Consider the following 12,118-nt stretch of genomic DNA (forward strand, 5'->3'; position numbering starts at 1 on the left):
GAACAATTTAGAAAAAAGCACTCTGGTTTATATGTCAACCATCTTATTGATAAGAATGCAAAAGTTATAATCTTGCTAAGGTAAATTAGAGGAACGAAATTTGCTTTAGGTAAAAAACCTTGTGTTATTCTCTAATGGGAGGGCCTTGATAACAAGTAAGCAAGCAATTATCTATCGTCTTTAGTTTTTCAACAATATGCAATATTGACATTACATGTGGGTTTGAGTGATTTCAAATTACAACTAGCTCCTTCTCCTTGATATAACAATGTAGTGTTAGGTCGCCAATACAACTAACACAATGTTCACCTGTAACTATACTATCCTCTAAATTTTACCAATCATGTATTTGATGGATCGCCAATTTCCACATGTGATCAATACGTTAGGGAGGAGTATGACATGTTTTAATCCCAACCCAATAACAACCGAATACTCTCTACCCCACTTATGACAAGCACACCACCCTACACATACATTAGGAACCCATGGACTATATGTCAAGGAAGACCATATTAATGGATTCCACCTTTTTAAGTTAAGGTTGAACAAACCAAGAGTAGTACCTTTTAATGGATTGGGACCAACACATGGTTCGATTGTAATGTCACTACCATTCCTTGAAAGAGGAAAGGTGTGACATATTAAGTGTTGATGTACATACAATACATTTTGACACGAGTTATGGTGGAAGCCAATTTACATGTGAATGAGATAATGAAACGAAATCTAGCTAATAAGTGTCCTCGTAAGCTTATAACAAAATAATGTAATATATGTATGTCCAACGGTCAACCTGTTTACAACACTTATATAGATAGATCTACAGATAGACAAGAGTTATACAATGGAATATATAGATCAATGATAATATCATGAAAGATCTAATGATAGTATTAGTAGTACTACACTCAAATCATTAGTACAAGGGGCATCAACAACTGCTACTTAAAGTTGACTTAAAGGGAGTGTGATTAATCATGACGCCTTAATATATATATATATATATATAAGTAGATATAATCGATCATAAGTGTGTCATTATTAGTTAAGGCTAATATACTGATGATGATTAATTTGTTGTTAATGAATCCTAGACACATTACTAGGTGCATGTGCCATAAGGTCATGGCTAGTGCTAGTTGAGGAGTCATCATGAGAGGCACCCCCTAGTTTGTGAACAAAGGCCATAAGGGAGGAGGAGGTATTGGTGGTATTCATGTCATGGTGGTGGAGGTGATGCTCATGACTATGGGGGGTTGGGCCATGGGAGCTAGAATTAGAGGAAGACTTGATGTGATGCTGCTTGTCGAGCTCGTCCCGAAGCTCGTGGGCTTGCTCCATGCGGTCGTACTCGTCCACGAGCTTCTGGTGTTGTTGCTGTTGGAGGTCGAGGATGTCCTTCACGAACATCTCGACTTGCATCGATTTGATCTTCGTGTCGAAGAACTTGGTACCCAAATGTTGTTGTTGTTGTTGTTGTTCATGGTGGGGCACATGGATCATGCCGTTCGATCCCGTGCCTGTGCTCGTAGTGGCGGTGCCGCCTTGGTTTTGGCCCGCACTGTAGTGCCGATCGGTCGGGAAGAACGCGGATTGGCTACCCCCATCCAACATTCGGATTAGTTTCTGTTGTTGTTGTTGTTGATCATTGGTACCTATGTCCTTACCGGACGAGTTCCCTCCGTGACCCGGCTCCAAATGGTGGAACTTCATGCCGAGCTCGACACTCGAGTCGTCGGCCATGGCATTCATGCTCGGCTCACGCTCCCCTCCGCCATGGCTCACATTCTTCTGCGTGTTCTGATCCGCCGCCGCGTTGCTCATGCTCTCATGGTGGTTATGCTGCATGTTGAATTGATCACTACCATGCTCAATCTCATTGTCATCTTCCTCTTCTTCTTCTTCTTCGTCTTCCTCATCCTCCTCATGCCCTTGATCTTTGGTGTTATACTCCAGCAGGTTGTCATGGCTGGCCCCTTTGCCAAGCTTGGAGGCATGAGTAGAGGAAGAGGAGGTGAGGATACCTCTTTCATATAGGGTATCCAATTGATGGAAGTAAGGGCATGTCTTGGCATTCTCCGGCCGCTTCTTGCTACTGTCTTTCGTCTTCTTGAAGTACTTGTTGATGTTCTCCCACTTCTCTTTACATCGTTTAGGGCTCCGGATGAAGCCCAAGCAGGCCATGGAAGCAGAGATCTCTTGCCACAGGTGGGCCTTGGGCCCGGCCTCGCGGAACCGAGGCTCCATCCCGCTCCGCAGGCGGATGAGCGCGTGGACCTCGGCTTTCGGCCATCGCCGGGTGTTCATGCTGTTGAGATCCCCGCAATTCGGGTCCATGCCGGCATTGAAGCTATTGCTATTCATTTCATGATGCATGTGGTGTTGAATGTCTAGGGATCCATGGCCGGCACCGGGGCCGCCCCCCTGGAAATTCATGGATGTGGCCGGGAGCGTGCCCGTGCCCGTGCCCGGTTGCATGTGATACGCACCGCCTGGGCCGCCGGAGCCCCCATGGAGGGAGATCATATGGCTGGAAGGATGCATGCAAAGCTCATTGGACACCGCCCCGTGGGCACCGGGCGTGGGATGCATTATGTTCCCTGGCCCGGGTCCGCCTCCGGCCGAGCCCATATTTTGCATGCCCATCATGTGGCGTGTGTGGTCACCGCCTCCCCCATGGCCCGGTCCCGACCCCGCGGCTGCCTTCTCTAGGAACGCGATGAGGGCCGCATCCCGTGCCGCCGTCACAGCCACCTCCTGTGCCCTTATGTCGTGCTCCCGGTTGAGCCTCGCCACCTCCTGCCTCCGGTACGCCTCCTCGCGCACCGCCCGCTCCCGTTCCTTCGCCTCGATAGCCTCGAGGAACGCGCGGTGGAGATCCTCTTGCCGCTCGATGATCTGACGGCTCAGCTTCTGGAAGAATCTCTTGGACGGCATCCACGAATTCGGCTTCCCGGACATCGGCACGGCATCGCGGACATTCATGTTTCCTTCGAATTCTTGTCCACAGGTTTCGTCATCGTCATCTTCTTCCTCCGATAAGGATGTATCTCTTCTTCTCTTTGTGGATGTAGGGGTAGTGGACATGATAGTCATGTATTGTTTGTTCTTCTCTAGGTGATGGATATTATCTTCATGACATAGGTGATTAGTTGTCATGAGGTTAAGATGGTGGTTGTTACCCACATTCACGTTGTTTCTTGCATGGCCACCTTCCGACGAGAAGTCTGATGGATCGTTTGATCGATGGTGGGCAGCATTGAGAATATTGTGATGACCACCTGTCCAATTCATCCATCCATCCATTACTATTCAACACTCAGATCATTTGATTCAATATATATATATATATATATTCATAGTAATTTACAACACCATTAATTTGCATCACATACCATCATCATCATCATGATATACAAGAGACAACCTGAATGAATCTGTTGAACATATAGATCTATTACATTGCAAAGGAATTATAACATATAGTTCAACATAATTGACATCAAGGATGTTTATAATTTTCGGCCATATCTATAACTTGACATCCATTAATCGTATTCCCAAGACATGTACCTTATTAAGGTTTGTTGATCTTTTGTATCATACAACATCTCTTCCATGTAAAACTACACTTTTCAACAATATGGACTTCATGGCAAGAGATGTTGTATATATATCTTATTAGTCTTATGTAGGCACTCAACGTACCTTATGTGAACCTCATGTCAATGCACCTCTTGGATACTCGAGACATATTGCGTACAATATATTAAACGTCCCATGCAACAAAGGGATAGTACATGCAGCCCTAATTGGGAATTAACACATAATTTGACAAACACTATAGACTAACACTAGACATATAAGAACCACTACAAGTCAATTCTAATTATTGCTACCTATAAGCTCACGATGATCATTTAGTGTGCACTTGGATACTGACAATAGTTCTCACCCCTTGCTAAAGTTGGAAAGCTTAATATCAATCCGCAAACATGTTTGTCTTCCACTCTCGAATAGTGAGATGTAATTAATGTTAATAAGGTGTAATTGTATGCATCCAGAAAGTCTATTGATATATTATACTAGAATGGGGGAAAGAAGGGAATTAATGTATGAATTATTGGTTGGATGAAAAGTAACAAACTAGCAATGTGTGATTATCTTTTTTCAACTTCGATCTAAGGTATTGGTTGTATACAATGAGTGTTCATCCTAGGATATAATTGTGGGATATACTCCAATCTCAACATGGTAAAAAAAAGTAGTTGTATTATAGAAGTAGATAGATATAATGATGAAATAGGAATTACAATTCTAGGTCCAATGTTAAGAAATTAAATATTATTTTAAAGTTGAACTACTGTGAGCATGCCTTAATATAATTTCATTTGAGCATAATGCAACTAAGTGGAGATTTAACATCGACATTGGCATCAAACTCACAAACATACATACATACATACATACATATATGTTATGTCCATGGGAATACATGTACTCCTAACTATAACTCCAAGAAGCTATAATATGAACCTATTTGAATGTATTGTGCGCCATGGGTATCTCATATTGGCTTGGTATTTGTAATGTGCTTATGTCATCAACATGTTGATGATCACGGACAATTACTTTTATACATGCATCCCCATGACGACACACCATGGGGACTTTATGATGACAAGGCAATTGTGGTGTACTACGAGCATACTCATGCCGACAATAACACGACGACTTTGATACAACATGAAGTTGTACTTGGGGAGTTTGTGAACAATATATTCTCGATAAGAATGTCACTTCTACATAATATAATATAATATTATTTATCCTTTATATTTCCAAGTCAATTACTGATTTGGAAAACTTAGTACCATGTAGTTTTGAATTTAATAAAAGTTATTAAAGGATACCTAATCATGTGTTGGCAAGTAAATTGGTCGATGCACATCTATCAATGGTGCTTATGCCATTATTCATGATATTTTCCTTGTTGGGAATATTGAATATTCATCGTGTATCTTCTCTAAACAGTCTCTAATGTTAGTAAATGGTACCAATGTTAATACATCATGGATGGAAATTACAACATTTCTCATGAGATGACGGTCGGGGTTGGCCTATATCTAGTACCATTGGCCTCATGGTGTTAAATATCAAGACTAGTATTGGTCACGTCATGATGTTAATAGACCTTGACGCTTGAGTACTTTATTGTGATGAAGCTCCAATAGTGTCAAGGGGTGTGCTAGGAGTTTATCATCACATAGTTTAAATGCAAGTCCGTAACATATTGTGAGGTGTGATAAGGAACCTTGATTAGTCAAGGTATAGCATTACGATCTTGACTGATTGTTAGAAATGGAGAAACCACTATCCCGCTTGTGAGTGGTTTAAATAAAATAAGGTCATGTGTGGGTGTAGTGTTATTGTTAGTCTCCACAACATAGATATGTAGAGGTTGCTAATAGCTAATGTACTAATGGACACATGTAGTAGTTATCATATGGACTGTATGAAATTTGTTGGTAATATTCATACACCAACTTACTTGGTAATGAGACCTCCAACAAGAAAATTTTTGTTTTTACATTATAGTGGAAAATATCCTACTATATTCAAAGAATTAAACATTACATTACAAAGTTTAAAATGCTTCGTTGATTAGTACTAACCATCAATATTGCCTTGTTTGTAGTTATTTTGTAGGCTCTCCAATTTCTCCTTGCACTCTTGAGGGCTCTTTTGATAACCCATATCTTCAAGTTTCCTGTCAAAAGGGAGCATATAAAGTTAGAGATACGACTATTAAATTATAAAATGGTCTTAATGCCTCTTTTTGTTCACACAAGTATGGACCCTAAGTTACTCACACGCATTATCCTCATAAATTAGAAAAACCTTGTGAATAGAGCAAGAGCTAACAATTACTGCCTTTAGTAATATAAGTAATCATTAGTTGTGTTAGACTTTTCCATGGACAAAGAAGTTCTAGTGACTCTATAAGGGAACAATATGTTCATAAACTCATGTCGGTAGTTGGTCAATAGACAGACAATAAGGCCTTCTAATAGCCAGACATCGTGGCAGGACATATTATTACTTGAGAAAGATACTAACATGACCACCATTGAGGCAAGCCTTCTTAGAATGCGCATTATATAATCATGGAACAATCTTACTTTATGATGACGCATTAACAAACCACTTTAATGAATGTTGCTAGATAATGATGTTTAATATGCATGGTACTAAAATTTCTATAGATAAATTAATGTAGGATGTCTACCAATAATGCCATCAAGGTGTAGCTAAACAAGAATTTATGTTACTTATGCTATTCTTACAAGGATGCAACAATATTAATTTGCTTTTTTGGAAAAAAAGAAACAATATTAATTTGCATCAATCGCTACTTGTGAATAAGACATATGTGATTGAATAATACGGATATTGGACGAAAATTGAATGAACACATCTACGGGATACATATTTAAATTTCAAGTAGAGCCAAATAATTGGAAATGCATCTAAATATATACAACTCTGACAAAAGCCAGACATTGTGCACTCTAATTATATTGTGCAAAGAGTCGACTTAAAGTTTGTGGGATGGGTTAAGCCGAGGTGTTTGATAGCCATTGCTAAAAGCTCGTTCTTCGTACCAGTCTTACATAAATGTAACTCCATCACAAATGTCAAGGCTTTATTAAACTGGTTAACTATCCATTGACTAAGAAACCATTGGAAATGAGCTGAATTTAGTAAGTTTAAGGGTCCACTAGTTCAGAAGCCGAGGGTTGTCAGTTATTTCCTTTTCATTAACTAAGAAGCCATTGGAAATGAGCTGAATTTAGTAAGGTTCAGAAGTCCACTACAAAAGGCAAGGGTTGGAAGTTATCTTCTTTTGGGGGGGGGTCCCTATTTATTTAATTCTCTCGAATAAATAAATAGATATTCTTAATTAAGCCTCTTATTTATAGAATAATTAGGTCTTATTAGAAACAGGCCGTACGAGTGACGTGGAAATAAGAAGACGGCGGGAAGTGCAGTTGCATTAAATGCAGAGAGCATTAAATGTATCGCTAATGTCGAGAAATAGGAGATATCTATCTATCTCTCTCTGTCCACAATATATTTTATTTATTTATATGAAAATAGATATGGATTATATATTTATTTATTTATTTATTTCGTCATATTACAAACATTTGTTTTTTAATTATATATAAAATATTTACTGCACGGAGAAGTACATAAACGCAATTTATGTTACTGCAAAAAGGAGTTATTAACGAGAAATAAATAATAAATAAGCTATTTATGAGTGCTTATTATTCAATTAAGTTATTATTATTTTTTTAAAATTCCGGGCAAACTGCAAGTTGGAGGGGGGGGGACAGAAACATAAATTTCTATAAATTAGCGAAGGAGCAGAGAAACTCTTCTGCATTTAATAATAGTTAATGGTACTCTCGATTTCTGCGCCACGGAGTCGTAATCCAAAGCCTCTTATTTAGTTTATTTATCCTTTTATTTGATTTTATTTATTCGATTTAATTATCTGAGCACCGGGAGGGGAGGCAGCAGCAGCAGCAGGCGGAGAAAAGCAGAAAGCAGAAAGCAAAAAGCAAAAAGCAGGAAAGCAAGAAAATAAAAGCCGAGGCCCCCGCCCCTGTCATGGCTGCAGAAAAGAGAGAGAAGAAAAAAACAAAAAAGCAAAAAGTGGAGCAGGGGAAGAGGAGATGGATGGGGAGCAGGGGAACAGGGTAAAAAAAAAGTTGACTATACAGACTGCCATAAAAATCAGAACCAGTTGTTCATCATCAATATTAAAATCAAATATATATATATACATATATATATTTCATTAACTAATTAAGCATATATATGCCTATATATGTGTATGTAATCCTTGTCTGCAGGAAAACAAAAAAATGGAAATATTTATTTGCAGAAAAGTATATATATCCTTAACTAATTATGCATATATACTTATATATGTACATATATGTGTATGTAATTCTTGTCTGCAGGAAAAAAATAAAATTGGAAATATTTATGTGCAGAAAAGTATATACATATATCATTAACTAATTACATATATTTATATGTATGTAATTCTTGTCTGCAGGAAAATGGAAATACTTATATATATATATATATATGCAGAAAAAGATGTGGTCTGCTGAAGTTGTGAGAGCGTCACCAGACTGTACTTCCATGAAATGCATACAAGAAGAAGAAGAAGAAGAAGAGAGAGAGAGAGAGAAGAGATGAGGCAATTAGCAGAGCAAAAGCCAAACTGAAAAAGCAGAAAAGCACAAAAAACAAAAAAAAATAAGCCAGAAATTAAAGCACAAACCAAAAGTCAAGTAGCCTGGGATTGTGTCATCATTGATCTCCCTTCCTTTTTTTCTTCTTTTTTTTTTACCATGCCGTGAAGGAAGGATTCATGCCGTGATTAGGAAACGGTCCTATAATTATGCTGTCATTAAGGACGGGTTAACTGCCATGATGCTGTAACAAAGACTGAATAGGGTGTGATTAAGGAAGATTTAAGCGTACCTGGGGTATGATTAAGGAAATGTAAGTGGCCTAATTTTAGTCACAAGTCATAAAAAGGACTAACATTACTCGATTGCGAAAGGAAACGTTAAGTGGCAGAATCCCTCCATGAGAATGCCAAGAGCTTCAATGATCGACAATTATGTCTATAAATAGGGGTGTATAAATTAAGGAAATGGAATTCTCGAGTGGTTAAGGAACTGGGAAGACTCTGCAGTTAGGATATGATTTAAGAAAGACTAAGAATTCTTATAGAATGATTAAGCGGGTCGAATTACTTCGGTAGGGTGGGATTGGGAAGCTCCAATGGTAAGATTAATATCCCTTCCCTTGCAGTGTGAGCAGTTTATATATATGGCTAAATTTAAATAAAACACCTAAGCAGATGAATGGCATGATTAAGGTAGTGTAGTTATTAGAACTAATTAAGGGTTACTAATGTTTAATGGAAGGGGAATGCATATGGTATTAAATTGGCTTATTAAGTGCAAAATGATAAGAAGAGAAGATGAATGAGTACATTTTGAAAGAACTGGGCTTTAAATTTGAGCTAAGGCTTAAAAAGTTGGAACTTGGAAGTGTTCATGCGGAAAAGATAGCAATCCACATCATCAGCATCAGCATTCATCACCATTGGGGCCAATTTAATGTTGATGGATGGGTGGATGAATAATTAGAGCTAGACACAGAATACTTGCGTTTAAATTCATGGCTTAGATTAGGTTAAATCATCCGAAAAAGAGTAAAACAGTAGAATCAGATTAGATTAATAATCCGAAAATGATTAAATCAACAGCACCAGATTAGGTTAAAAAATGCAAAACAGAATAAAAACAGCAGCTCCATCCAGATTAGGTTAATAATCCAAAAAAGATTAAAACAACAGCTCCATCCAGATTAGGTTAAAAAATGCAAAACAGAATAAAAACAGCAGCTCCATCCAGATTAGGTTAAATACTCCAAAACAGATCAAAACAAGCAGCTCCATCCAGATTAGGTTATATACTCCAAAACAGATTAAAACAGCAGCTCCATCCAGATTAGGTTATATACTCCAAAACAGATTAAAACAACAGCTCCATCCAGATTAGGTTAAATAATCCGAAAAAGATTAAAACAGCAGCTCCATCCAGATTAGGTTAAATAATCCGAAAAAGATTAAAACAGCAGCTCCATCCAGATTAGGTTAATCGAAGCAATTCGATAATCATAACATGAAATTAGGGTGTAGCATGAGGCACAATTGGAGAGACCAGGATTTGCACACCTCGAGAGCTCGTCGGAAAGGAAACTAAGAGAAGCTCGTTGCAGGTGTTCCGGCAGGCTGGAACGGATGGTGATGAGAGCGGCTGTCTCGTCGGCAGTCCATCCGAGTGCGAACACGGCCATACCGCTACTGCTTTCCATATCATGTCCGGCTCCGGCTCCGGCCACCATATTCAGCTTCCAGCTCCGGATGTGGTCGAGGTTCATATGATGGCTATGGCTATGGCTAGCATTAAGGTCAGTAGGGTTGGGCATGTCGGGATGCTGCGTGGCGGTGCTCGGGTGGGGATTCAAGGAGTGGACATGATGATGATCGAGGTCTTGCCGGAATAAGAGATTGCCGGCATTGTGGTCAGTGGCCACATTCGTGGGGGCGGTGCCCGGCATGGTATGGTTCGATAATTTGAAGAAGCTTGGGGGGACATGGTGATGGGGTGGGTGGGGCGCGGGCGGGGGGCCCGGCTGCGGCTGCGGGGCGGACAACTGGAGAAGGGGTGCTGTGCCTGCCTGGATTAACTGGAACTGATGGTGATGGTGATGGTGCTGAAGAATGTTCTGCGAGTAGCCGCTTCCGCCCGAATTCTGCATGTTTATATGGTCCACCCCGCCCCCGGGAGACTGCGATGATGCCGGAGCCGGAGCCGGAGCTTCGGGATCGTGAGAGGACAGTAAGATGCTATGGCCGGTTCCCGGCCCCGGCCCCCCGAACATGTTGAGCATATGCATGTGCTGCCCCGGCGGAGGAGCCGCCGCCCCATTACCCCTCCCTTGTCCTCGTAATCCTCCGCCATTGTACTGCACCTGCAAATTCATGTGTGGATCATGTTCCCCGTATCGATCCCCCGGCTGCTGCATCGCATGTAATGATGCTATGGAGGGCTCCGGTTAATTTACGCCGACAGTTCTCTTGTTAATCGCTCTCGCTAGCTCGGTCGGTCGGTTCGCCTAAATTGTATGAATGAAGGCTAAGGCTGCTTCTTCTTCTTCTTCTTTTTACAACGGAAGGATTTAGGGTTTTATCAGGGCTTCTGCAGTTGCTGAAGGATGGACTCTGCAGAAACCCTCATGAGAGGGGTATGCAGGTGTTAATTACACACCATTAAATTATGATGATTCGGGCTTATTAACCCAAAAAGAAAAGAAAAGAAAAAGGATTGAATTCGAACATAATTGTTGGCATTAGTATAATAGCAGCAGCAACAGCACCATCTCCTGCTTCATCATCACCGCCTACTACTGTCTGTTATCTATCATCTTGCTCCTCCTACTTGTCTCTGTTTATAGTGATTTTTTTGTTTTTGTTTTGTTCCAAAACAGACTTGACCATTAAAACTCGACCTAAAGTCTCATACGCTAGTTTCAAAGGAAATGTAGTGGGGGGGGGGGTAAGAAAAAGTCAGGAAGTAAGTATGGCAGCCTGCTGGGGTATGGATGGATGGATGGATGGATGGACTTACTACAAATGGGAGGAGATGGAAATGCAATCCTGAATCCATGTGAGCTGAAAACAAGGCGCCGCAGAGTAACTGCTGCAGCTTTCCTCTGCAGCTTCTGTTTTGCTTGGTTTTCTCATTTAATGGCGGTGCTGCTCTGTGTGTTTTTCTTCTTTTTTGAAATTACGAATGGGGGGGGAAGCACAGGATTAGGGTTTCGACAGGAAGCCTGAGACAGAAACCCTAATTGGGGAGGGGGGATGGGTAAGCAAGGATTAAACGTTTTTCATGATGAAGTAATTAAAAGAAAAGAGTAGGGGGGGTGAAGATGGAGATCTTGGTGGGATGATGGCAAGAAGCATAATAGTATGTGAATTTATACATACCCATGACAATTGACACATGTATGTGTACATACACATATGTACGCATGCACATGGACATGCACATGCACATGCATATGTATATATGTATCAGTATGCATGTATGTATGTATCAGTATGTATGTATGTATGTATCAGTATGTTTGTATGTATGTATGTATGTATGGATGGATGGATGGATGGATGGATGGATGGATGTGTGTGTGTGTGTGTGTGTGTGTGTGTGTGTGTGTGCAGGTGAGAATTAGAAGCTTTTGATGGTTTTGGTGAGAGCAGAGTAAAGAAGAGGAATGAAGAAGAAGAAAATCTGAAGAAGAAGAAGAAGAAAGTCTGAAGAAGAAGAATGAATGAATGAATGAAGAAGAAGAGAAGTATTAGAAATCCATTCAGCGTCACACATTAAAGTTTATCAGCTTCTTTCATTAAAATCAATTCCAGGGAATAAATAATATACATATCTATCTA

The 12,118-nt window shown here is 40.1% G+C and overlaps 1 protein-coding gene across 2 annotated transcripts; it reads right to left on the reverse strand.

Moving 5' to 3' along the window:
* Positions 1-873: 873 nt before the first annotated feature.
* LOC147852019 (uncharacterized) lies at positions 874-10,868 on the reverse strand. 2 transcript variants are annotated; one of them, XM_087334076.1, is made up of 4 exons: positions 9,839-10,868; positions 5,679-5,773; positions 1,589-3,284; positions 874-1,525 (listed from the first exon to the last, which is right to left on the reverse strand). In XM_087334076.1, the coding sequence occupies exons 1-4, from the start codon at positions 10,690-10,692 to the stop codon at positions 1,084-1,086; spliced, it is 3,087 nt and encodes a 1,028-aa protein (XP_087190202.1). In that variant the 5' UTR covers positions 10,693-10,868; the 3' UTR covers positions 874-1,083. The 2 variants fall into 2 exon arrangements, with proteins under 2 accessions (XP_087190202.1, XP_087190201.1); XM_087334075.1 differs by having other exon boundaries at positions 874-3,284; positions 9,839-10,862.
* Positions 10,869-12,118: the final 1,250 nt, after the last annotated feature.

This window comes from Azolla caroliniana, unplaced genomic scaffold (genome assembly GCF_043228905.1).
Source record: "Azolla caroliniana isolate FFs.n. ecotype wild unplaced genomic scaffold, voAzoCaro1.0.p SCAF_18, whole genome shotgun sequence".
Classification (NCBI taxonomy): domain Eukaryota; kingdom Viridiplantae; phylum Streptophyta; class Polypodiopsida; order Salviniales; family Salviniaceae; genus Azolla; species Azolla caroliniana.